Source organism: Bubalus kerabau, chromosome X (genome assembly GCF_029407905.1).
Source record: "Bubalus kerabau isolate K-KA32 ecotype Philippines breed swamp buffalo chromosome X, PCC_UOA_SB_1v2, whole genome shotgun sequence".
Taxonomy (NCBI): Eukaryota; Metazoa; Chordata; class Mammalia; order Artiodactyla; family Bovidae; genus Bubalus; species Bubalus kerabau.
Window position 1 is genome coordinate 104,988,090 of NC_073647.1, and position 27,914 is coordinate 105,016,003.

General features: G+C 43.2%; 1 protein-coding gene across 2 annotated transcripts in view; it reads right to left on the reverse strand.

The window, feature by feature from the left end:
• Nucleotides 1-24,875, reverse strand: part of SHROOM4 (shroom family member 4) — a 245,463-nt gene extending 220,588 nt beyond the window's left edge. The window contains exons 1-2 of one of the 2 annotated variants that reach the window (XM_055565530.1): nt 24,597-24,875; nt 16,817-16,885 (exon numbers count right to left, since the gene is read on the reverse strand). In XM_055565530.1, coding sequence (XP_055421505.1) covers nt 16,817-16,885; nt 24,597-24,713 — 186 coding nt within the window. In that variant the 5' untranslated portion in view covers nt 24,714-24,875. The remainder of the gene's footprint in view (nt 1-16,816; nt 16,886-24,596) is intronic. The other variant, XM_055565531.1, reaches the window with a different exon arrangement.
• Between the last annotated feature and the right edge of the window lie 3,039 nt (nt 24,876-27,914).

Consider the following 27,914-nt stretch of genomic DNA (forward strand, 5'->3'; position numbering starts at 1 on the left):
ATAGGCATATCTCACTCAAGCAGATAAATTTAAAGTTTCTTCAGATGGAAGTCATTTACAAAATACAAATGGGAGACCACAAATACTAGCAAAAGAAGGACAGAAATAGAGAAGAGCATAGGGAAGAAAGAAAGCAGGAGGGGAGGGGGAGGAAAAGTTCCATAGGAAGCAGCGCCTTAAAGGGGCTTTATTAGCACAGAAGACAAGGAAATTTTCTAATCCAAAAAGAATCACCCCCTCAATGACTCTCTCACCACCACCACCTTTCTTTCCCTCTAAGTCCATTTTTACACACACTCCTATACACACTAAATTTTACAAGTTCAAGTGCCTTGAAGTATCTATCCATACATTGATGTGAAAAATCAAAATTCATATTAGTTTGAAGATAACATAGCAATAAATGTTAAGGGTAAGCAAGAAGGAAGATGAGAAGTAATAAATATTAAGCTAAAAGCTTATCCTCTAAGATCAGGAACATGACAAGGTTCCTCACTCTCAAGACTTCTACTCAACACAGAAATGTGTGTGTGTGTGTGTGTGTGTGTGTGTGTGTGTGTATACATATATAATGAACTATTACTCAGCCATAAAAAGAATTAAATATTGCCATCTGCAGCAACACAGATGGACCTAGAGAATATCACAGTAAGTGAAATAAGTCAGAGAATGACAAATATGTGATATTACTTATATGCAGAATCTAAAAAATAATACAGATGAACTTATTTATAAAACAGAAACTCACAGACATAGAAAACAAACTTATGGTTACCAAAGGGGAAACGGGGGGAGGGATAAATTAGGATTACAGGTTTAACAGATACATGCTGCTGCTAAGTCGCTTAAGTCATGTCCAACTCTGTGCGACCCTATACACAGCAGCCCACCAGGCTCCGCCGTCCCTGGGATTCTCCAGGCAAGAACACTAGAGTGGGTTGCCATTTCCTTCTCCAGCTATATATAAAATAGGTAAACAACAAGGACCTACTACATAGCACAGGAAACTATATTCAATATCTTGTAATAACCTATAATGAAAAATAATCTGAAACATATATATGTATATCACTTTGTTGTATACATCAAACTAACAAAATAGTATAAATCAAATATGCTTCAATTTTTTAAAAAAGGAGTAACTAAGCTGAATATCAAGAACAGAAAATAAAAGAAATTAAAAACACAAATGGAAAGATATACCATGTTTTTAGACTATAAGAATTAATACTGATAACTCATTTAAACTATCCAAAGCAACCTACAAACTGAATGCAATTCTATCAAAATTCCAGTGGAATTTTTCACAGAAATAGAAAAAACAACTCCTAAAATTCATATGGAACTACAAAAGACCCTAAATAACAAAAGCAATCTTGAGAAAGAAAAACAAAACTAGAGGCATTGTACTTCCTGATTTCAAATTATATTATGGAACTACAGTAGTCCAAACAGTACGATGCTGACATAAAAACACAGACCAACAGAATAGAATAGAGAGCTCAGAAATAAATCCATGCACATCCGGTCAACTGATCTTTGACAGGGTGTCAAGAACATACCACAGGGAATGGATAGACTCTTTGATAAATGCCATTGGGAAAACTTAATATTCACATGCAAAAGAATGAAACTGAATCCTTATCTTATACCACTCACAAAAATAAACTCCAAATGCATTAAGACATAATGTAAATCCTGAAACCATAAAATTCCTGGAATAAAACACAGGGGAAAAGCTTCATGACATTGGTTTTGGCAATGATTTCATGGAAATGACACCAAAAGGACAGGCATGCCGCAAAAGCAATACTAAACAAGTGGGATTATATCAAACTAAAAAGCTTCTGCACAGCAAAGAGAATAATCAACAAAGTTAAAAAGCAATCTACAAAGGAGAAAATATTTGCAAACCATATACCTGATAATGGGTTAATATCTAAAATTTATAAGGAATTCAAACAACTCAATAGAAAAACAAAAAACAACCCAGTTAAAAATGGGCAAAGGACCTGAAATACAAAGGACCAGCAGATTACATGAAAATGTATGACAAGAAATAGCAAATGTTGGCAATGATGTGGAGAAACGGGAACCCTTGGGTACTATTAGTGGGAATACAAATTGGTGCAGCCATTACAGAAACATTGTGGAAGTTCCTCAGAAAAAGTAAAAACAGAACTACCAGATGGCCTCCACTTCTGGGAATATATCTGAAAGAAATACGGTCAATATTTCATAGCGTATCTGCACTTCCATGTTCACTGAAGCATTAACCACAATACCTAAGATATGGAAACAACCTAAATGTTCATTGACATAAATGGATAAACAAAGTGTCATGAGAACATGGATGAACTTGGAGGGCATTATACCAAGTGAAACAAGCCAAACAAAGAAAGACAAATTCTGCCTCGTATCATTTATATGTAGAATCTAAAAATAAAAGTCAAACTCATAGAAACAGAGAGTAGAATGGTCATTGACAGGGGATACGGGGTGCAGGAAATGGGATGTTGGTCAAGCGGTTCAAACTTTCAGTTATAAGATGAATGAGTTCTAAGAATCTAATGTACAGCATTGTGACTATAGTTAATAATACTGTATTGTATAGATACAATTTGCTGAGAGAGTAGATCTTAAGGGTTCTCACCAAAGTGTATCAAATCATCACATTGCACACTTCAAATATGTGCAACTTTGCTTGTCAATCATATCTCAATAAAACTGTGGGGAAAAATTAAGGATTTTTTCTTAGCACAGAAGGCAAAGAACCTTTCTATTCCCAAAGAACCACCTATGTCCAACCAGCCAACAACTACTACCACCTACTCCCCCTAAATTTCACACACACACACACACACACACACACTCATAATCTCTAGATCAAGCAGTAAAGTATCTATCCTTTTATCTACCTATCCATTGATGTAAAAAAGCAAAATTTATATTAGTTTGTACATACCACAGCAATAAATATTAAGGGCTAGGAAGAGGGAAAATGAGAAGTAATAAATATTAAGGCAGTCATATTTGGGGACAGAGGCTCTAAAAAAATTCCTCCTTCATTTTTAGGTTGTTCTTCATTCAGCTCTTAGTTAAAATAAATATTTAATATCACAATATTTAATTAATATTATAATATGAAATTGTAAATATATAAATTTTATATTGCATTTTATAAATGTATATATAAAATAATACATATGTAAATAACTATGCAATACATACTATACAATATTACTACAGATGGCAATGCTTGAACTGTTTGGCTTTCTTGTCCCAGTCACTAATGGTACTTGGGAACAAATGTACAAATCACAGGGCAATGAGAGAAATTAAATTTTGAGCCTAAGAAAGAAATCAGATTCAGAAAGCAAAGCTTCATATAAACTTAAAATATGAAAAAAATCTCCATGAGTAATATAAAACAGGTTCACACTGCTAATTAGAAAGAACATGGTGAGCTCTAGCAGAGAGGTAAAGAAAACTGTAAAGATTTTGTGGGAAGAAAAATGGAGGGATGTAAGTGTAGAATGGCACCAAAAAGCAAGCATAATTTCTGTTGGGCCTCAAAGAATAGGCAAGATTTAGGTAGGTAGGACTAGGAAGACACTGAAAGAAGATGATGAACAAAGCAATGAGTATGTGTAGGAAATTGTGAGTTGTCATATTTGGGGCTTACTGTGTATGGCAGGGATTACAGACATGTGTTCTCGACAGCCTTTCTGGATTAACATCCTAGCTCTACTATTTACTAGCTGTGCGTGTGTGTGTGCTAAGTCACTCAGTGTGTCCGACTCCTTGCGACCCAATGGACTGTAGCCCGCCAAGGTCCTCTGTCTATGGGATTCTCCAGGCAAGAATACTGGAGTGGGTTGCCACGCCCTTCTCCAGGGGATCTTCCCAACCCAGGGATGGAACCCACGTCTCTTATGTCTCTTGCATTGGCAGGTGGGTTCTTTGCCACTAGTGCCACCTGGGAAGTCCTAGCTGTGAGACTCTGGGTAAATCATTTACAATTCTATATGCCTCATTTTCCTCCTCTGCAAAATGGGGGAGAACAATAGGAATTTATATAGTTGCTATATGGACTAAATAAGATAAAACATGTAAAATGACTGAGAACAGTGTCTAGCATCCAGTAAGTGTGCAATAAATATTAGCCATTTTTTTATTTGGAAGAAATACAAAGGGAGTATAGAGGATGTAAGGCTAGGAGAGAAGGTAGAATCATATTATAGAGAACTTGGGTTGCCAAATTTGAAGGGTTGGTACTTAAACAAAACTGAAGAAAGTTTTTGAATAATAGAGTGTCACAAAGGCCAATTAACTGTTGTCAATTTGTGGTAGGAGAATTTTACAACTGTAGCTACCCAACAATGCAAAGGGCTGACTCATGAGAAAGTTTTTACTATTAGCAGAAGGGTTCAGGCACAGCCTGGTCAGCCAAATTCAAGGGCGTCATAAATGGTAGTCAGGCAGTGGGTGAGTGTTGGCCAACTTGAAATGCCTCTTTCAACTCTAAGTTGATTTCACATAAAGACTCTAGGAACAATATGGAGGAAAGATTTATGCAAGGCTAGGAGAATGGAGCCAGAGCAACTATTCAAGTGAGAGGGCAGTACAGGAGTGTCAATGATAATTTGCTCGTCTAGAATGTCAGAGCTGGAAAGAACTGCAGAGATCAACCTGTGAGTTCAGCTTATTCTCTGTACAGATAGGGAAATTAAAATTCTCAGATAGAGGAAGTGTCTTAGAGGGTAAAATTTAAATGGGTGAGCCTAGAGGTGGGAAAGCTAGCCAGGAATCCAGAAGTCCAGAAATAAATAAGGGCTTGGAAGAGGGTGGGAGTCGCAGGAATTGAAAGGAAGGGAGTAGATAAGAGGGCTATTTTGAAGGAAGAAGGACTGACAGTACGTGGTGATGGATTGGATATAGGGGGTGAATAAGCAGTGACTCCAAGATTTCAATGCTAGCTGACTGGGAGGCAGGAGGCCAAGGACAGAGCCTGTTTGGCAAGGGGAAGATAACAAGTTCCGCTTTAGATATATTGGGGTTTGAGATTTAAAAAGAGAAAGATTGTTCAAGTAGACACTATCAGACAGTTGAAGAGTTTTCTGTTTATCACTTACCTTGTCCCAGAGTGAGAGGCACCATGGACATTACGAAGAATAGTCACTCTAAAATCCGAAATTTGAATACCAGCTCTGCTACTTACTGGTCCAGTGGATTATGGAAACTCTCTAAACTGTAATTTCTGTCTCTTAGAATAGGGACGGGAGCTTCCCTGGTAGCTCAGCTACTAAAGAATCCGCCTGCAATGCAGGAGGCCCCGGTTCAATTCTTGGGTCGGGAAGATCCCCAGGAGAAGGGATAGGCTACCCACCCCAGTGTTCTTGGGCTTCCCTGGTGGCTCAGACAGTAAAGAAACCACCTGCAAGGCGGGAAACCTGGGTGATCCTTGGGTCGGGAAGATCCCCTGGAGGAGGGCATGGCAATCCACTCCAGTATTCTTGCCTGGAGAATTCCCATGGACAGAGGAGCCTAGGGGGGTGGGGTGGCTACACTCCATGGGGTTGCAAAGAGTCAGACACGACTGAGCGACTAAGCACAGCACAGAATAGGGACACTATTAAGTATATCTCATACACCGTATTATTTAATCCTGGGAGTGTAATCCACATATTTAAAAACTTTCTAGGAAAGCTTGGGAATGACTGGTCTGTATGACCCCCCACTTCTCCAGTGCTATGGTACACAGGACATAGGTGGAGTAATAGTTAATATTGGTATTAGAGAACATGAGGCACAAAAAGAGGATTTGAAACAAAATTCCAAACTACAGTGGGATAAGCATAGAATTTGTGGTCAGGCCAATTTGGGTTCAAACCACAGCTCTACCACTTTCTGGCCTTGTTACTTTGAGAATGTTGTTTGGCCTCTCTGAGCCTCATTTTTTTTTCATATGTAAAACAGGAGTTCTATCAGTTAATTTAGAGAAATGATGAGAAGATTAGAGATTGTGCACATAAAATTCCCAGAACGTAATTGGCATTTAATCATGGTAGCTTTGATCATCCCTAGCCCAGAGTTAAGGCTCCCAAGCACGTGAAAACAGAAAGCCAATTTCCTACTGTGTACTTCTATTCCCTTGCTCCTTCCAACCAGTCCTCAAAAAATAAAAGCACACCAGCTATCCCTTTGATTTTTCAAGCACCTATGAGGTCACCCAAAGCATTCCCGCCTGCCCTTTGAACTTTTAATTCATTCTCAAATGATTTACTGGCTGCCTGGCCTCCAAATAACCATGCTAGAAGTCATGTCCTTCCTCTCTGAGGCCCTGTCCTTTTGATAACAACAGTGGCCCTGATGGGGTTACCATTCCCACACTCTAGGAGCATGGTCCCAAGACAAAACTGTCAACTTTGGAAGAACCTTAATGGGAACAGCAGTGAGGAGCATGCTAACATTCTGTTTCTCCCACCAATGCCTGCAAAGACTGAATTACCTCCTCTAAGACTTTCTCCGATTCTTGTACTCCTTGCAAACTTACTATGTGATCCTGATAGGGACAAACATTTCCCTGGGGGGGCGGGTCCCTTTGGAGGCCTGTTCCTAAACTTTGCTCCAGAGACCAAACTCTCCAGCTATAGTCTGGGCAGGACCAAATTAAGAGAAGCCCCCACAGTGTATTTTAAACTGTCACAGTAGTGCCAGTGTGAGCTTCAATGTGTTTCCTTTAGTGCCTTAACATAACCTATTTGGCTTCCACAGAAACAGCTGCCAATGAGATGAGACCCCATTAGGAAGGAGGATGGAGAAGGTTCCTTTTGGCTCTTTTCAGCATTCTTAGCTTTGAATAAAACAGTGAGAAAAGGCACTGGGTATAAATACCAGACGGTGACTCATATCCAAGGCTAGTCAGACAGAACGCGTTAGGGCTTGCTTAAGCAAAAGTGAAAATACACACACACACACACACAAACACACACAGAGTAGGTTCACATAAAGCTATCTCCTTTCAGTTGAAGCAATGAAACACTTGAGTCAGGCCGAAGACTCACAGTCGACCCTCCCTGAACACATAGCAACAAGAGGGGTGGCTGCTGTTTTAAGAGTCTCACAGCAACGTTTCCCAACAGCAAGGGAATGCTGTAATCATCAGCCAGCAGGCCGCTCCCACAGGCGAGCCTCAGGAACACAGTTCACGCACACGAGCTGCAGTGGCAAGAAACCCAACCATAGCAAACCCAACTGCAGGCAGGTCTTGGACAAGCAGTTAGATGGCCCTAGCCTCCACTGCTGCCCTCTCCCTTCTCATCCAGGGTTGTGTCTGGGATCCCTCTCCATGTTCACATGTACCACTATTTCCTTCTATTTGTTCCCTTTGTCCTGAGTTCATGTGTGTGTGTGTGTGATCCAAGGCTCACCCCAGTTACTAGGTGTCACAGAGAGACTGCAAAACTCAGCTAGTATATCCAGCTCTTCAAGTCATTTCCTCTTTCTCATTTGGAATGAGGAGAAGAAAGGGGGACATAACCAGTTATTTAGTACAAAAGTTTTACTTGACTCTTTGAGCAAACATTATGGACAGTCTACTCTGCTCTGTGCTGAGAACAGTAAAGATACACGGGACATAGCCATTGTCCTCTAGAAGATTTGGGTCTAGCAAACTGGACACAGGGCAGTCAAAGATTTCTACTAGAAAATCAGAGGTCCGGGATTTCAAAAAGGGAGAGACTTTCCTCACCAAAAGCAGACTGAAATGATGCCCTTGAGTAGGGCTTGAAGGTTAGGCCCGAAAGGAAGGGGAGGGGAGTAGGTCTTCTGAGTGGCCAGTAAGTCACTCAAGGAACATCAGGATGGGAAATTTGGAGGCCAGAACTTCCTGGCTGTGTTGGGGGTGGGGGTTGGAAAGGAAATCACTCTGCCTGAAAATCTGTGTCCTGGAAGGAATGCTAGAAAGTAAAACTTGAGCCCAGTGGACAATAGTCCCTACATCAGGCTAAAGTAGTTTGGGCTCTATTTTGGAGGTAATAGGGAAACAGTAAATAATTTTAAGTGGGAGGGGGTGATCAAAGGGAGGGAAACCATTGAGGAGGCAACTACAATAGTGTAGTTGTTCCAGAAGGAAGCTTCTTCCTGCCTATCCCAGTTCTTACAAGATCCTCCTTCAAAGTTGCCCTCTCTGACTGAGCTCACTATTTTAGAGCTCATTACTACGCATCTCTTTTAAGTTGGGTGAAATATCAATGACATTTCTTATTCTGAATGAGATTCCTAATGTTGTACTGAGGTTGGGTCAGGGACTTTAAAAAAAAAAAAAAAGTAGAAGCTTCATCCCAAACTCCTAGTTTAGAAGAAAAGAACAATGATACATCATTTCCATCTCTGTAATAGCATTGGTTGGCTTGACCCCTCATCTCTTCTAAGATCCCAATAGAGTTGCTGCATGGGGAAAGAGGGAGATGGGAGATAGGGAGAAAGGGAGTGAGGAGATGGGGAGAGAGAAAGAGAGAGGGAGGGGAGAGAGGGAGAGAGAGATATGCCAGCACAAGGCAAAACCTGATCGTCAAGTGCTTTTCTGCGGCCTGTTCCAGATCGCTGTCACATACAGGCTTAGACTAGAGCTCAGCCCTAAATTAGAGCTCTAACCTAGAAGATGGGATGGGAGGTGGAAGGGCCCCACCTGGGTCTTAGCAGTGGGAATTAACTCTCCCTGATCCTTAATTCTTTTGGCTTTTATTAGTGGCTGGAAGGGGAGAAAGATGAAACCTGAACCCTAATGCAGCTGAGAAGGGCTAAGAGCCAAAGCCTTCTTTAAGCAGATACAGTATGTGCAGGGCCTGGGTAGGTTTCAGAACACTGTGCATTTCTCCAGCCAAAGGCACGGGAAAACATGAAAATTACATATTTAACCCTTTACATCCAGAGAGGGAGAATATCATCCTCCCACCAGATCTCATACAGCAGAGAGAAACTGGCAAGCTGGCTCTTATAAAAGCCAGAGCACTTGGGTAGTCACAAAAATACCCCCAGCAGTTAGCTATTCCAATCAGTTTCAAATATAAATTACAAGCTATTTCACCTGGCCAGAGAGAAGAGTTAGGTAAAGGAACCCATGTGCCCATTAGATTTTTACCATGAAATGAGTTTTGTGTACAAGGAGGGAGGAAAGGAGAGTGAAGAGACCAAGTTCCATGGCACAAGCATCTTTACAACATTCTGAATTTCAGTTTTTCAGCACACAGAAAAGCAAAAAAAAAAAAATTACAGTTATAGAAAGCAAATCTAAGAATGGAGGTAGGCAAGGGACTGGCACACCCACCTGTACATAAAGTTAACTTTTCCTGAGAATTTTCTGTAAGTATACAGGGCATCGGGTTAGATAATCATTCCAAATATGCAAAAGTCTCTTAATACAGTGATGTTTTCTAGCCAGATTTGCAGCAATGAATTTGTGAAATAAATCCCTATCTCCTTTTTATTTTAATGTAAAACTCAGGATGAAAGTACAGTGAAGACACCACTGAAAACAAATCATACTTGCAAATTTAATAATGTTTTTTCAAAGATCCCTTGCTACTGTAGAAATATGAACAATGATATTCACAGATTAATAATACTCCACTATGTAGACAGCATAAAACTACTGACATCAAAAATGCAATCCAGACTTGAAACTCCAGTGGAGTTTGCCTTATCAAGCCCACACATTTTACTTTTCATATACAGAAAACAATCCTTAAACAAGTTGGCAAGACAACTGATGTTTTTTAACAGCCTCAAACCTTTTAACATTTCCAAATTCATGTCTGAATTTTCATATTTTGAGTTTCTTCTCTTTTTTATTTGTTCGATTGTTGGACTTCCCCATCACTTGAAAACACTCGGTTAGGCAGAAAGAACTGCAGCCAGTAATACCTCAGGTGACTAGGCAGCCTGCAGATTGGAGGAGATAGCAAGACCAAACTATGACCAGAAAAGCCCATTAAATAACAATGCTGGCCTGTTCCGATGTCTGCTGGGGCATGAGATTGTCTGGCAATTCACTCATTTCCACAACAATCAGCAGATTAGTAAATCATCTGTGTTAATCATTATGTTCCTGAAACAATAATTTGTTGTTTTAACTGACCAGTGGCCTTAAATAAACTTTTATTTTTCCTGAACTGCCTATGGAACACCTTACCTCGATAATCCTAAGGTCTCAGAAGATCCAAAACTGAACTACACCCAGTTAGCCCTCCCAACCTCCATCACCACCAAGAGCCTTTTAGATTAGAAATATTGGATTCATCTCAACTCCTGCCTCTCCCTCATTTCTTCAGATTCCAATGTTATATATTACCACTACCTCTGGCAACTTGCTAATGTATTAACAACAGCCAACATGTTGCCAAGATGACTGATCCTTTAAAATGCCCCCTCCAGTTGTTCAGTGTAGGTCTTTCCTCATGGAAGCACATATATGGCTGTGGTACAGTGTTAGGTGCTTTATTTTTAACACATTAACAGTAGTCTTCCAAAAAAACAACAAAATGGGTATGTACTTCCAACCTGAGTCCACTCCACAGCCTGATGTTCTGGGTGCTTCAGAATAACTGACTCAAATCCATTCACCTTTATATCTCATTACTCGATAACAATCAAGCATATCTCCACTGATCCACTTATCCAGCTACACAAGAAGTAAGACAGTGTGCAAGTTACTTAACCTCTCTGTGCCTCAATTTCCTCATTTGTAAAAACGGGGTTGATAAAGGAGCTAATATGTATTAAGATAGAAAACCAGTGCCTGGCTCAAGATATGTACTATGAAAATATTAATAGAAAACAAATAAAAGTGGCATTTATGGGGCTCTGTGCTGGTTTCACAGGCCATAGGAAGAATAGCTCAGCTCCTAGAACAGGCACTCGATAAATTTAATGCATGAATTCAGTTCAGTTCACTCAGTCGTGTCCGACTCTTTGCGACCCCATGAATCGCAGCACACCAGGCCTCCCTGTCCATCACCAACTCCCGGAGTTCACTCAAACTCACGTCCACCGAGTCGGTGATGCCATCCAACCATCTCAGCCTCTGTTGTCCCCTTCTCCTCCTGCCCTCAATCTTTCCCAGCGTCAGGGTCTTTTCAAATGAGTCAGCTCTTTGCATCAGGTGGCCAAAGTATTGGAGTTTCAGCTTCAACATCAGTCCTACCAATGAACACCCAGGACTGATCTCCTTTCGGGTGGACTGGTTGGATCTCCTTGCAGTCCAAGGGACTCTCAAGAGTCTTCTCCAACACCATAGTTCAAAAGCATCAATTTTTCAGTGCTCAGCTTTCTTCACAGTCCAGCTCTCACATCCATACATGACCACTGGAAAAACCATAGCCTTGACTAGACAGACCTTTGTTGGCAAAGTAATATCTCTGCTTTTGAATATGCTATCTAGGTTGGTCATAAGTTTCCTTCCAAGGAGCAAGCGTCTTTTAATTTCATGGCTGCAGTCACCATCTGCAGTGATTTTGGAGCCCCCAAAAATAAAGTCTGACACTGTTTCCACTGTTTCCCCATCTATCTCCCATGAAGTGATGGGACCAGATGCCATGATCTTAGTTTTCTGAATGTTGAGCTTTAAGCCAACTTTTTCACTCTCCTCTTTCACTTTCATCAACATGCTTTTTAGTTCCTCTTCACTTTCTGCCATAAGGGTGGTGTCATCTGCATATCTGAGGTTATTGATATTTCTCCTGGCAATCTTGATTCCAGCTTGTGCTTCCTCCAGCCCAGCGTTTCTCACGATGTACTCTGCATATAAGTTAAATAAGCAGGGTGACAATATACAGCCTTGACATACTCCTTTTCCTATTTGGAACCAGTCTGTTGTTCCATGTCCAGGTCTAACTGTTGCTTCCTGACCTGCATACAGGTTTCTCAAGAGGCAGGTCAGGTGGTCTGGTATTTCCATCTCTTTCAGGATTTTCCACAGTTTATTGTGGTCCACACAGTCAAAGGCTTTGGCATAGTCAATAAAGCAGAAATAGATGGTTTTCTGGAACTCTCTTGATTTTTTGATGATCCAGCAGATGTTGGCAATTTGATCTCTGGTTCCTCTGCCTTTTCTAAAACCAGCTTGAACATCTGGAAGTTCACGGTTCACGTACTGCTGAAGCCTGGCTTGGAGAATTTTGAGCATTACTTTACTAGCGTGTGAAATGAGTGCAATTGTGTGGTAGTTTGAGCATTCTTTGGCATTGCCTTTCTTTGGGATTGGAATGAAAACTGACCTTTTGCAGTCCTGTGGCCACTGCTGAGTCTTCCAAATTTGCTGGCATATTGAGTGCAGCACTTTCACAGCATCATCTTTCCTGATTTGAAATAGCTCCACTGGAATTCCATCACCTCCACTAGCTTTGTTCATAGTGATGCTTTAACAAGTGAATAAATGAACAAACCACACATACCCAGATCTTGAGGAGCTCATACTGTTAGTTCACTGTAGGGTGAACCAACTGGCCTGTCACTTGTCTGTGTCCTTAGAACATGCAGCACTTGTACTAACTAGAATGAATGCCTTTCTTCCTCCCCAGCCTACCTAAATCCTATATAGCCCTCAAGACCTAGCTTCAATTCTTCCTTTTTTCACAAAGCTCCCAACCACATCAGCCTACAATGAAATCTCTTCTCACTGAACAAATGTTGCTCTTACCTACAGACATAGAGAACAGACTTGTGGTTGCCAAGGGGGAGGTGGGTGGGGAACAGATGCAAGCTATTATATACAGAATGGATAAACAACAAGCTTCTACTGTATAGCACAGGGAACTATAATCAATATCCTGTGATAAACCATAATGGAAAAGAATATGAAAAGAATGTATGTATACATACAACTGAATCACTTTGCTGTACAGTAGAAATTAACACATCGTAAATCAACTATACTTCAATAAAGTTTTTGAAAATGTTGCTCTTAGAACCTAGCCCGTGGTTTCAGCACTTAAAGTAAGGTTTTTGTTCCCTAGGCTTGCAGTTATGTCCCTCTTCAACAAAACAGTCATTTCTATGGAACAGGTCTTCCATGGTGACTATTTCTTATATTCTCTAGCACTTTACAAAGTACTCAACAAATGTGTTGACTGGCGGACTGATTGATTGATTGGAGGCTTAATTGAGAGCCTTAGGTAGGAGCCAAACAAGGCTTAGAATCACCTTTCAAATTGCTGTCTCTTCAAACATTAGCCAGAAATCATGTCTGGTATTCCAATGTCTGCCAGCAGCAAACATCGCATTAAAGATGTCCTGCCACTTCATACAACTTCCAAAGATTTTGTAACTTCATACACTTCATTGTTTAAGTTCAGAATTCCCTTAAGAAAATTTCTGTTTAATAAGGGACATCTGTGGAATGCTTTTCCTTTCTTCTTAAATTGCATACACATCTAGTATTTATATGAGGTAAAGGATAAACTCAATCTCCCTCCCTACTGGAAAAAAGTGTGAATTTTATTATTTTATTTTGCAGGTGAAGAAATGGAGACACAGAAGGGAAAATGACATGCCCAGTGATGCACAAATATTGAATGGCAAATAGAAGACTGAACTTCGGGTCTTCTGAATCTAAGCTGATACTTCTTACCCTGATTTGAGATTTAGAACAAAATAAAACAATACCTTTCCTTTGACCCTGACCCCTGAGGGGCATATATCGGTAACATTACCAGTTTTTGCAGCAGATTACATTTCTTTAATTTTCTTTCTCTCTTTTCCCAGCTTCCCCCATCATACTCTTACCTAGTTCTTCTCTTTCTTTCACTTATGTAAATAGCTTGGGATGTGGAGTCAGACAGAAGTCAATTTGAAGGTCAGTTTTTCCATGTGGAGTCTGTCACTTAATTTCTCCTGAGCCTCAGTCCCCTCGTCTGCACAATGGGGAGATCAATATCTATCTCAAAGAGTTACTGTAAAATTAGATAAGAATATATGTAAAACTCCTAAAAGTAGCAGTATTTACCACACAGCAGGTCCACTACGTCTCCTATCCTACCATATCTAGGCCTGGATTGCCCATTTTGTTTCAAGAGGTTGCTGAGACACAACCAAATAGCATTACCTCCATCCAATGGGGCACAAGCACACAAGTAGTGTATCCAGATTCTTGCCTGGTCCACTTTCCACCTGTTGCCTTGCTACTCCCTGATTACAATTTCTAATTAACACAGAGCTCCAAACTCTCAGTCAAGTCCTTCAAAGAACATGTGAGTCAAGACCTGATAGTCACCTCCAAGGCTCCAAAATGTCATCAGTCACCCTCTCAGTCAGATAAGATGACATCAAAAACAGCCTACCTACAGAAGTCTGTGGAGGAGCTTTCACTTACATTAAACACACACACATACACACACAAATGGAAAGCAACAAGGCAGCCCAACAAAGACAAGGCTTTAGCTTGTCATCCTCTCATAAGCAAAGATGGGGCAGAAGCCATGAGACTCTAACACCTTTCCAGAATAACTAGTTGAACCAGCTTTCCTCCCAGCTTTACCTCATCTTACCCCCAACCTCCTCCCCCCAAAGAAAAATCAATTTCTGATGGACCATGAAAGGCAGTATAGGAGAACCACTCAAAACTTCCCTGCCAGGGGCTCAGGAAGAGAGAAGACCATACAGCTGGGAATCTGCTGAGTGGCATTAGAGTGGAGGCCAGAAGACACCACAGAGAGTCTGTCCATCACTGGGCTTAACCGTTGATCCTGTCAAATTAGTCCCACCTCCCGCATTCCTCACAGATGTAACATTAAAAGACTTGAGTGAAAGTTAACAGACCATGAGGCATGTCGTCCCTGAGAACATACCAGGAAACAGCCATTTGTGGAAAGATAGGAAGTAGGAGCGTAGAGGAAAGCAAAGCCCTGGATGAACTGCCTAATGTCAGTCAGCCTTTACACCTCCACAGCCTAAACTCGGAGAGAAGATCCTGGAGCCCATAGCATCCCTTCAATAAGGCAGAAGCTTGCCCCACAGAGAGGCTGAGAAGAAACAGGAGAGTACAGAGAGGTGAAGTAACATGCCAAGATTACTCAGCGAGTTGATAAGAGAGTATCAGGAATGGAACAGAGGTCCGGTCCTCCACTGAAACAGGATAGAGACACAGCGTGAGAAAAGTTCCCCCTGACCCAGCTACCAATTTGCTGAGTGTTGTCAAACTTTATCAGCCTTAATGCTGAACTTCTCTCCCCTCCCCCCCCACACACCAGATGCATGGCTGAGCCAAGACGGACAGAACTGGTACAACAAACTAGAAGGGCCCACTGTGACCAAAAAAGAAAAGAAAAAAAAAAAAAAAAAAACAAGCTGGGTTTCGGACAGTGAGCAGGGAAGCCAATGAATGAACAAAGAAGTAGTGGCACTTGAGTGAGACAGTCCCAAATGTAGGCCTCAAGCAACTTGGTGCTGGAGGGTGGAGACTGCAAACCAAAGGCCAGACATGAAAGAAGGGTAGCCTAGATGCATGGAAAATGTGTCTCTGTTGCTACCAAGCAGTGTTCGTTCTGTGGCGTGGCACAGTCATGGACTTTCACTGAAAGAGGAGGGAGTAGAGATGAAGTCAAAGTGGGGCTTGCGGGGGTGGGGGCAGTTAGTCTCTGAGAAACCAAGTCATCTTGATCTTTGCAATTTTGGTGCCCAGCCAGGATGGCTATGTGCCCAAGCAAACATGCCAGTGTGATGTGAGGAAGAACAAATCATCCCTTGGAAAACTAATGCCTAAGACAATCTTTCCATTTGGCCTGTTTATACTAGATGGGGTGAAGGGGTGTGAAGAGACAAACATCTATCCCATTCCCAGTTCTTAGAGCACACTCTTTAGCAGGGAAATATAATACCTCAACTTTTTCATTAATGACTTAGTTGAAGTCTGTCTAAAGCAGGTATTTCAGGGAAGCATCAGGAAACAAAGAACTGCCCCCACAGAAACAGTGAAAGTGATCTAAGTACCCACATAACTAATAAAAAAGGGTCACTTGCTGATTACAAGATAACTCAGGTAAACCTGTGAAGTTCAGTTTCAGAGAGATTTAACAATGCAAACACTGTATGTACACACAAATCCTGGCCCCAGCACCAAGGCTATGAGCACCTGGGCAGTGAGAGTAGTAGAAACCCCAAACCCACTTAGATGTGTGTAACAGAAATACCTAGAGCACTTGTTATCCCTGACTTCCACATTGTTTTTCAAGATTACCTTTGTAAATAAGCAAGCTTATTTGAAATTCTGAATGCAGTTCCCTGTAGACAAACTAAAATTGTAAATAAGCAAGCTTATTTGGAGATTTGAATGCAGTTCCCTGTAGATAGAATATTATAAAATGGTGGTTAGGTTCTGTGATTTCATCAAGGATATACTCTGGACCAAAGAGCCCTCTCCAGAACTGTTCTGAACATGGCAACTATCAATAACTGTGTTAGAGGGACATGTTTCCTAGACTTTAACTCTCTTCTCCAAGCCTCTCATCCTTCAGTGATAATGAGGATTAAGCTCCATTTCAATACACTCCCCCATCAGGAGTTTAGTACCAAGAAAAGACATTTGCTCAACTCAGGTGACAATCTGGTAGATGTGAGGACATGGAGAAGGGGTGGCAACGAGACTGTGGATGCAAGACCTCCAGCAGGAGTGACTCCCTTGGGTATTCCAGGTACAGACAGAAGACCTCAGAACAGAGGAATAGCAGCAACAATAGCAGATTTGCAACCAGTGCCAATGACAATGTGCACAGAAATAAAAACCTAACAGGGTTAGAGACTGCCGTGTCTAAATTCTTACCCAGGGTTTCTGTAAATTGGAGGCTTCTTGTATGTCACGTACGGTCAGCATCTTCAATCTCAAACACACCTATTTGTTCCACAAGGGGAAAATTAAGTTCATAGAGGTTATTCCTACAAATTCAAAGCCAGCAACTGGTTAAAGATCAAACAATCTGATGTTCTGGAGGTCTGATTTTTGACCAAATATCACTTCCTTCTTCTATTATACAAATTCCTTGGCTGTAACTCTTTGTAGAAACATATATGCTACTGGAAGTCAGGGCTTATGCCTTCTCTATCATCTCCCTTAGAACACTTTTTCCAAGGCTGACCTGGGCTAGGGACAGGGCTAGGGACAATTCTAAATACATAGTGCGAGATATGCCCCTCCCAAATCTCTTACGTAGTTGTCCCCATGTAGGTGCCTATGTAGAGGCCTTGGACAGGTGTCGCTTAGCAGCAGCATAGATACTTCCACTAAAACACTTTGCTTGATACAGAGTCTTCATATGGCATGGATGCCAGAAAGAACCAAAGTAGTCTTCAGTTGTTTTAAAGAATGGCCCTACTCAACTTCAGTCAGACGCTTCTCATTGCATTCAGCTGTGGGCTCCCTCACTCAAGAGGAATATGGCCAGGCTGGAGTGTTTCCAGAGTGGGAGCAGGAGGCTGGATCTCAGATCCCATAGAGAACAGCTAAAAGAGCTAAGGCTCTTTAGCCTAGAAAACTGAGACAAAGGGACATAGTCTTTGTCTTCAGACCTCCCAAAGGTTGTCCTAAGTCAGAGAACTTGCTCTTTGTGGTCTCAGAAGGCAAAACTAGAACCCACAGAGAGTAGGCAGATGGAGAATGATTGCAGCCCGACAAGAGAAAAAGCTGTCTACAGTCAAAACCTTTGTTTTTTTTGTTTTTTTTTTTAACACTGAACAGGACTGGCTAAGAAGGAAATGACCTCCCCCATGACCAGAGGAGAACAAGCTCAGGGATACTGCATAGGAGACTCATGGATCAATTGAGACCAGGTGACTTCCACAAAACCCTCCTCACTTTGAGAATCTGTGATTCCAGCCACCTCAAAGAACAGTATTCAGTTAGTAGGCCTCAGTTTAGTCTGCCCTTTGGTGGGGGTACAGGAGAGTGTGTGGCTAGTGAGGGTAGCCCTTGACTTAATCTCTGCTGTTCTTCATTAACTTTTCTTAGACAGGTCAGCATCTTTTTGCCCTCTCGTTCTGAAGGAGCCTAACTATAAAAACTGTGATGTTCCCTCTAGATAATCATTCCATAAACACCAACCTCAAATCTGAGTTTCTCTTTTCTCTTAAAAACAAGTCTTAGGAGGAGATAGGAGAGGGCATGAGGCAAAATCATTTGAATTCTGTTTAAAGGCAACGTTCAAGTGTCTTCCAGCTGGAGCTGAATTTTCTCTGTCTGAGGTTTTAGAGAAGGAAAAGCCTCTAACAGGCTTGGCCTTTTTTTCACTTCAGGGAGCACACGTGTGGATCACAATAGGTTACCAGTTGTATTATAACAGCCCAGCAGGCCCCAAAGCAGTGTGTAGCCAAAGCTCAGCAGACATATCACCCACTTTCTTTGCTTTACTACTTCTCACCAACCTGATTTGTTTTCCTTTGGATGGATTCCTACCCCATGTACCCAAAAGCCTACTTTCTGAGAGAGAGGAGCAGTTGGGTAGCTGAGGCAGTAGACATCTTTGTTGATTCTAGAAGCAGAGATGAGGAAGGGATTCATCTAAGTAACCAGGGTGTACTAAGCTCACAAAGAAGCAGACCTCGTGAAGGTCCCTTTGTGAATGCCAAGTCCTGGTCTGGGGGTGGTCCTGGCCTGCAACATAACTAAGAAGGTTTCACAGAACTATCACTTCTCACATAACACTACCTGTGCACCCAACAAGAACTCAAAGTTGCAGCCAAATCGCAGCCAGGCCTCAATCTGACTTGATCCGCATCCTCTTGAAATCTCAGCTGCCACGTTGTGTGCTTCAGTGGGGATGAAGGAGAGACTAAAAACTTAAAGAGCATGCCCTGCCCTCTTCCTAGGCTAAGGATGCCACACAGTATTAAGGTTTGCCCAATTTATTCTCACATCATCTGTGCTAATAAAGATGGCGCAGGTATGGCTACCCCCATGTGGCATATAGAAATCTTGGGTCCAAAGAGGATAAAATAATACATCAGTGCACACTCAGCGGAGGAGGTGAAACTTCTTTTTCCTCCAGGCTACTGCCCCACCTGACCCTACTTTGTTTCAGAGCAGTAAGTAACTAGTGGCCACTTCCATTACTGTGCCAGATAGAGACTGTCACAAAAATGGACCAGGAAGATGGCAAATACATAGGATGAGTCTGTTTCTGCCATGTCTTGTCCTCCTCCCCAATTCTCCTCCTCCTTTTCCTACATCCCCCACTGGTCTCCACCCTCAGCCAACCTCAGGGCACATTTCCAAGAACTCAAAATGAGTATAGGAATCTTACAATACAGCTTAGTAATTCTCTCTCTCTCTCTCTTTCACATATACACACCACAGGAGGATACTGTTTGAATCTCTGAGACCTCTGAGAAGCCCTATTTGATGCATAATCACTGGCACCAGAACCTTGAAAAGGTCACCCATCCCCCAAAGTGGATCTTTTCCAGCGCAGGGAGCCTAGTTCATGGATGACTGTCTACACTGTAGAGGGGGCAAAGGGAGAGCCCTAGGTAGCAAACAGCCCAAATAGTCAAATCTGATTAGAAGAGAATCTCCACTTCTTTCAGACAGGCTCCCTGGGTCAATAAGGTATAAGATGCTAACCAAAGGCATGGGCCCAATTCTCTAGTGGGTCATGTTTCTTTAGAAACACCACAATGTATGAGGAAATCACAAACCATTCCTTAATGTCCAGGATAATCAATGATAATAGTTGTTCGGGGGAGGGGTGCTGTTTGTCTTTTTTTAAACGTTTCTTCTTTGTTACTTAACTGTTAAAAGAAGTGAAGAGAAGTTAAGACTATATCAGTCTCCACAACTTTTACAGGTGATTCCCTCCTTCAGGGATATCACTGGAGCATATAGAAATGATGACTTCCTCAACTTGATCATTTACTGATCCAAATGTTCCCCCATAACAATTATGAAATACACTTTCACACTCTATGCACTCTTTTCCCACTAATCACATTTCCTCAAACTCCTCCACTCCCAAGATGTCTCCACCTGTTCCACAAGCCATCTCCAAGCATATATGCCACACCAGATCCAAATTTCTTTTGGGTTTTTTCCCATGACACCAAAGGAGGTTCTCCAATATTTCTCACCATGGTTCTGGTACCTTACCTCTGTATCTGCCTGACCTGAGATCATCATAAGTGGTTTGGAGTGACCAAAACAGTCCTCTCCTATTTCCCGAGCCTAGACTCCACCAGGGAGTGTCTGCATCCCAGTCCTCACCTACTGTGGAACCACAGGCTGGCATGCAAAGGGTCAATGGGGTAGGAGGCTGCCAAGACTGAATACACTCCTCAGTGGTATTGCCCCATGTCTCTTCACAAACTGCAGTACCACCAGAAAAATCAAGAAACTCTCCAAGTAGAGGGTGTGGAGAAAAGGGAACCCTTGTACCCTGTTGGTGAGAATGTAAATCTGTGTAGCCACTATAGAAAACAGCATAGAGGATCCTTTAAAAACTAAAAATAGAACTACCATATAACCCAGCAATTTCAATCCTGGGTATACAGCTGGAAAAAACAAAAATTAATTCGAAAAGATACACACACACCAGTGTTCATAGCACCACTATTTACAATAGCCAAGATATGGAAGCAACCCAAGTTTCCATCAACAGGTAAATGGATAAAGATGTGGGGGGGGGGTGTGTGTGCACGCGCGCACGCAATACTATTCAGCCATAAAAAAGAATGATATATTGCCATTTGCAGCTACATGCATGGACCTAGAGACTATTATGCTTAGTGAAATAGTCAAAAGCAAATACTATATATCATATATATGTGGAATCTAAAAAATAATATAAATGAATCTATATACAAAACAGAAACAAACTGACAGACACAGAGAACAAATTCATGGTTACCAAAGTGGATATGGAGGTGGGGGCAAATTAGGAGTACGAGATTAACAGATACAAGCTACTATACATAAAATAGATAAGCTACAAGGATGTACTATATAGCACAGGGAATTATGCTCATTATGTTGTAATAATCTATAATGGAATATAACCTAAAACAAAAGAATCACTATGGTGTATACCTGAAACCAACACAAAATTGTAAATCAAGTATACTATACTATTGCAGAGTGTTCAGTCGTGTCTGACTCTTTGAGACCCCATGGACTGCAGCCTGCCAGGCTCCTCTGACCATGGGATTTCTCAGGCAAGAATACTGGAGTGGGTTGCCATTTCTTACTCCAGGGAATCTTCCTGACCCAAGGATCAAACCCACATCTGTTGTGTCTCCTGCATTGCAGGAGGATTCTTTACCACTAGCACCACCTGTGAAGCCCCAGATCAACTGTACTTCAATGAAAAATAATAATTTTTAACAAAGAAATTCTCCAAGTAGTAGAACATATGATAGATTTGGAGCCTACCACTGACTCACCATATGACATACCTATGCATGCCAGTCAATGCATCACAGCCTCAGTTTTTCCATCAGTTTCTCCACAACCTTCCTTGACTGCCTCACCTGGTGGCTGTAGAAGGCTAATGAAAAAAAGAGATGTGGAAATACACTATAAAACAGTAACACGGCGTGCAAATAGAACAAAGTGTCATCTTCCTCAGTCAGAAACCCTTCTAGGACGAAAAGGGTCAAAGCTAGCATAGCAGAAAAGACTGGCTACTAGACTGTCACAGTCTTACTTAAAGACTTGAACCTCACAGTAGACATGGAGACATCTAAACCCAGGGAGGGCAAGTGAAGTACCCAGGATCCTGGTGCTAGTGAATGGCAGAGCAAGGATTAGAACCCAAGTTTTCAATCTGCCAATACAATTCTCTTTCTATACCCTTCCATCCCATCCCCACCAACGTGTGCTGACTGAGTCTATTTCCAAGAAGAAAGCTGTATCATTCTGAAGCATAAAGGGAGGAAAATTAAAAGGGGATTAATGAACTATGCCACATACTATCTAGGCAAGAAAAAAAAAATACAGGTAACCACTGAACTTTACAAAACTGCCATGGCCCCTTTAAATATAGGGCTAACCAGGTTATATGGGCTTCCCTGGTGGCTCACACGGTAAATAATTTGCCTGTAATGCGATCCCTGGATTGGGAAGATCCCCTGGAGAAGAAAATGGCAAACCACTCCGGTATTCTTGCCTGGAGAATCCCATGGACAGAGAAGCCTGGCAGGCTACAGTCCATAGGGTCGCAGAGAATCAGACACGACTGAGTGACTAACACACAACCAGGTTATATGGGCTTCCCAGGTGGCTCAGTGAAAAGAATCTACCTGCCAATGTAGGAGACATGGGTTTGATCCCTGGGTCAGGAAGATCTCCTGGAGAAGGAAATGGCAACCCATTCCAGTATTCTTGCCTGGGAAATCTCATGGACAGAGGAGCCTGGGGGCCACAGTCCATGGGTGTGCAAGAGTCAGACAAAACTTAGCCACTAAACAACAACAACAAACTAGGTTATATATATAGCTGGCTTTTACTGTAAGGATTCAAGCCATTTGGAATATATGGGAGAAATGATTTTACCCCCTGCATAACCAAATATGTGTAATAATGACCCTTCATATATAACAGGGGTCAAGCGTACCTTCAGCAGAAAAGGAATCAGTAAAAGGCACCCTGCCTCTCAACACACGAGTCACTTCCTCAACAGCTTGGCCAAAGAAAGCCTCATCTACCCTCAAATAATCCCCCAGGTAGACCACAAATTGTTGGCTGCCCTGTGCTTAGTAACACCCCCTGCCATGTTTGTGCTGGCTCACAAAACAACCCAGGGCACAGCAGCAACCACTCTCTGTGGTGCCTCTTAGGATGGGTGAGCCCTGGGCAGAGGTGGAGAATGACCTCTCCAAGGCAGGTTGTCTGGGCAGACTGGGAAGTCTGCAAGTGGTGTCAGGATAAAAAGAAAGGGAGGAACTGCCAGACCATGGAGGGCTACATAGACTGTTCTGACCTTGGTGGAATGGAGGAAGAGGAGGAGTTTGATTAGAAGAAAGTCCTGAAGGCCAGGATTCCCCTCCTCAAAGGGGTTGTTTGAGACTGTTCAAATTAAAAAAAAAAAAAAAAAGGCTTATTACTCCCTCCAGAGAATACTGGAGTGGGGGGTGACATGCCAGTAGGTGACAAAGTCATCTTAGGCTGGTTAGAAATAAATGACTAGTATGAGGAAAAGGGGTGCCGGATGAGGATGTAGGCTGGTTATTGGTGTTTGGAGAAGCTAAAGATTTCAGTTTTCCCTGACAGCTCCTCAAAGTTCTGCCTCAGCATACCTCAGGCAGCTCAAGGTGATAGGCACACCCCATGATAACTGCCCAGGATTGCTAAGAGTGTGGCCTCAAGGCCTGAAGAACCCCCTACACTAATAAGTTAACCAGCAATTTGGTGCCTGGCAAAAGGGCACAGGTTTCTGCAGGGGTGTGGCAGGGGGCATTCGCCTCCCCCTCCTGAGATGTGACCTACGTTAAGAAGCTAAAACAATAAAGTGACATTTGTTACCCGCAGAGAAACCACATCTTTATGTCTCCAGCACAAATTCACGTTTTCCACCTCAACTGCAATTTGAGCGGGTTGGAAGGGGAAGGGCTTTTCAGAGAAACAAAAACAATCTTAAAACAAACAAAAAAATCAGAATAAAGTTCGTGAAGTTCACTCCCTTGGCCATCTGGTGCCTCAAGGTGAGTCGTCCTGCAAATCTCTCTTCCTAGTTACAGCCCCGGCGGCCCCCACCCCTTACCCTCACCCCTACTCGGGGGTGGCTTGCTCAGGGGGGTTCTGGAAGGCTCGGGAGAGCACCTCTCCCCTGTCCTCAGCTGCAACTTGGCTTCCAGCAGACCACAGCCTCCTAAAACAAACAAACTCTGGCGGCAGCGGCGGCAGCTCCAACACAGCTGCGCTCCATGGCGCAAAAGTTTCCTCCACGCTCCTCAACGTGCAGGAAATCTCGCCGGCGCTGGGGCAGGACTCTGGTGGGAGGGAAAGGCCGAGCCCAAGCCGCAACGCCCCGCCGGCTGAATGGATGTGCGCGCGTCCGGCCGTGGGAAGTGAGGCTGACGAAAGCCACCGACGCCTCATCTCTGTTCCCACACCGGACCCTCGCCCAGTAATCTGCCCAGGCGGGATGGCCTGGCGGTCGATCCAGGAGCAGACACCGCAAAGAAAGCTGCCAAGCCGCCTTGCCTGTCCCTTCAGCCCCTCGCTGTGCCACAAGGGCGCGGGAACTTCCAAGGAGCAACTCCCAACAGCTACCACTTCCTCCAGCTCCAACGGAGGGGAGCAAGCCGCCAGACGTTGGGGAGCAGAAGCGGCCCCCGAGCCCTCTCGGGGGTGTCTGCGCGCAGGACTCTAGCCCCGGACCGGCCGCACTCTCATCCCGTGCTCCCGCCACCCCGAAGGAGTGTCTGCGCTGGGGCTGGTGGCCATACCCCCAGTGCAGCTAATGCTCCATGGTGGGGGGAGACGGGGGGAGCGGGCTTTCATCCCCAACTCCGGCCAAGTTTCAAAGTTGGTCTGAGGGCCGCGTCCCGCGGCAGCCTGAACACCCGCTCGCCCATTCAAAGTTGGGCACTGCTCAGACAGAGCAGCCAGTTCTTACCTTAGACACCGTGAGCGGTTCGCAATGTTCCAGACCCCCCTTAAGGGTGAAGCCCCAGGGCGCCCCCCCTTGCAGCTGCACAGGGACGTACTGGAAGGACCCAGGCCGGTTCTCCATCCTCCGCTCGGCTCAGTCGCGGCGGGACTCCTTTTCTGCGGGGGCTACGTTGCCTCCGCCCCCAGCGGCTCCGCCACCATCGCCCTCCAGCGCTACGCCACCCCTCACCGCCCTGCTCCGCCTACTCTCCTGGCTGGAGACGCTCGGGCAGAGAGCGAGCGCAAGGAGGAAATGACACGGAGCTGGAGAGAGGGGGAGGGGGGAGGAGAAGGAGGAAAAAAGAAAAGAAAAGGAGAGGCGGAGGGATAGTGCGTAATGGACAAGAAAACGGAGCAATGGGGAGGGTCAGTCAGTAGGACCTCGCCTATAAGAGCGCTGGGGAGTGGGAGTGAGGCGAGGCTTCACATCAATTGTTACATTGTTTCATTCAAGCAGCTTCCCCCCCGCCCCCCCGCTTTGGTCCTCCTCCTTACTGCCGAGTTCCCCGCCCCTCCAGCCAGCCAAGGCCAGGGGAGGTGAAAGTCGTTAGTGTAGATGGCCCGCGTGGCTGAGTGGGCTGAAATGCTGGTTTCCCGATTAGCGCGTTCATATTTCTCTGACTACCTTTTTCTTCTGAAGGCCCCGAGAACCGGGTCCTGGGAGGGTTACAAAGCTGCTAATTTGTGGATCTTGCCTAGAGGGATGGAAAGTCAAGCAAGCACGCCAGGGAACACAGTGGGGCTGTGTGAGTAGGCTGCTCTGTGTGTGCGAGCTAGGTGTGTGGGGTCATTATGAAACATTGCCCTGGAGCATAGTTTAAATAAAGAAGCACTTTGAGGATGCCCCCTGCCCAGGCTCAGCCGCACCCTGGCTCAGCGCTGGCGTTTATGGTTTATGGGTAGCACTGTGCTTGTGTATATTCCAGTCATCTGGAGTTTCTGGCACGGCCTTGCACTTGCCCCACTGAGATGACCAAGCCAGGAATCAGAAAACTTTATGACTAGCAGTATTGTTTTCACTTCTAAAGAAACCTACAGGAAAGAGCATCCATTGATAAGCTGGTCAATTAACAATGTTGTTCCTTTTGGAAGAATTGGCTTTTAGACAACGGCCAGAACATCTCTGCTCATCTGTTCAAGCTTGAGGCTGTAGTGTCTGAGCCGAGCTTTTAGAACTGACCAAACAAATACCCACGCTAGTAGTCTCCACAATATTTGAATTTATTATCAAATCTTGGGCTGATTTCTCAGTCTTCGCCTGGACACAGTTACCACCCCTCTCTGAGACGTTTTCTCTGGAGCTACATTCAGGCAGTGAGTTTTTGAAGAGCTTCACAGTAGCAAGCAAAGTTTTGACAACTCAGTCGTGGCTCCTCCATAGGACCCTCCAAGGTTCTTGCTTGTTTAGTCTCTTGATGCCTTCTTATGCACTTTCTTCTTCATCGTCAAGAACACACACCATGACACCCTTCCTTCCACAGTCAGCTTTCTGCAGACAAGGTTGTCACTCTTTGCTTGCATTTCCTCACCTGTCACACCCTCTTCAACACACTTCAGCCTGTGTGTGCCTCTTCAGGCCACTGAAATTTCTCTCACAGGCTCTCCTCCCTCCCCCAATCGTTTCTTCTTTGTCTCCTGGACTGTCTTCACTATATGATGCTGACCTGACTTTTCTTTAATAAAACTGCAGTTTTTGATGTTTATAACCTGCTTTTGAAAATTCCTTAGATGTGTATAACTGATTCACTTTGCTGTACAGCAGAAACTAACACAACATTGTAAATCAACAATACTCCAATATTTTTTTTAAAAAATAAAGACTCCTTAAAGATGATTCACATGGGGAACCACCTTCAATCTTTAAGATTTTTAGACCTGCAAAAATCATTTCAATCATGTTCATTTTTTTTTCTTTGGTTTGCATTTCTCCCACTAGAAAGCAGAAAATTTGAGAAAATGGCAGCTGGGTTTGTTGATTCTGGATCACATGTCAGCCTATGACAGAACACTCATTTGCTCTGTTCCACCTTGCAACTGAGCTTTTTTCCCTTCTTTTTAAGACTTTTATCTCCATGATTGTCACTTGATTAGAACTTAGCATGTTTCAGTTTCAGCATATTAAAATCCATAAATTTCAGTTCACAGGGTCTGTAGTTATCACTCAAGGTCTACTAGAATTATGTGTCTAGACTAAAAGAAAGAAGATTAGGAAGCAGGAGACACACATCTGAGCCCTGGCCTTGTCACTAACTAAATGGGTCATCTTGGGCAAATCACTGAACTGTTTTCAGTCTCATTTTATTCATCTGTAAACATCAACTAATAAGTCCTGACCTCCATCCCTCCCAGGTCTACTGAAGACTAAAATGAAATAATACATATGAAAACACTTTGGCAAGGAAAAAGTCAAAATCCTCACATTATTATGAAAGCAAGCACTGAGCGAGCCTTTAACCAGTCTATCTTCATTGCAAGGCTTACTCCACGCTGTCTTGCAGCACTCTTCAGTTTATCCTTTCCATTATTACAGCAAAAGAACATAAATTATCTAATCCCTGGTGAAAAACAGCACATAAGTAGCCATTTTGAACATCAGATGGACAGATAATCTTCTTTACTGATAAAAATCACTGCTAGGACTTCCCTGGTGGTACAGTGGATAAGAATCTGCCTGCCAATGCAGGAGACACTGGTTCAATCACTGGTCTGGGAAGATTCCATATGAGGCTGTAGAGCAATTAAGCCCTCGAGCCACAACTGCTGAGCCCAGATGCTGCAACTACTGAAGCCCACGCACCTACCTAAGAGCCTGTGCTCCATGACAAGAGAAGCCACCACAATGAGAAGCCCATGCACTGCAATGAAGAGCAGCCCCTGCTCACCACAACTAGAGAAGCCCGTGCACAGCAACAAAGACCCGTTGCAACCAAAAATAAATAAATAGAGTATATTTTAAAAATCCCTGCTAGTAGCAGGGATCTCATTCTTTCCACAGTTTGTGGGAGCATGATTATGTAGTGGAAAGGATACTGGGTAGAATGTGAGATGCCTGGATTTTAAGCTGGTTCTGCCATTAAATTGCTGTATGATATTAAGCAGATGACTGCCCCTCTCTATAAATGGAAAAGATTGTGCTACTTGATTTCTTAAGTTCCTCTACAGTTTTAAAAATTCTGGGATTACTTCCTGGCAAGCGGTTAAACATAGTATATGTGCAAACGAAGCCTTAATGATGGAGATGAACCATGTGAAAATAAAGCAATGAAGAGACCAGGGGTGTATT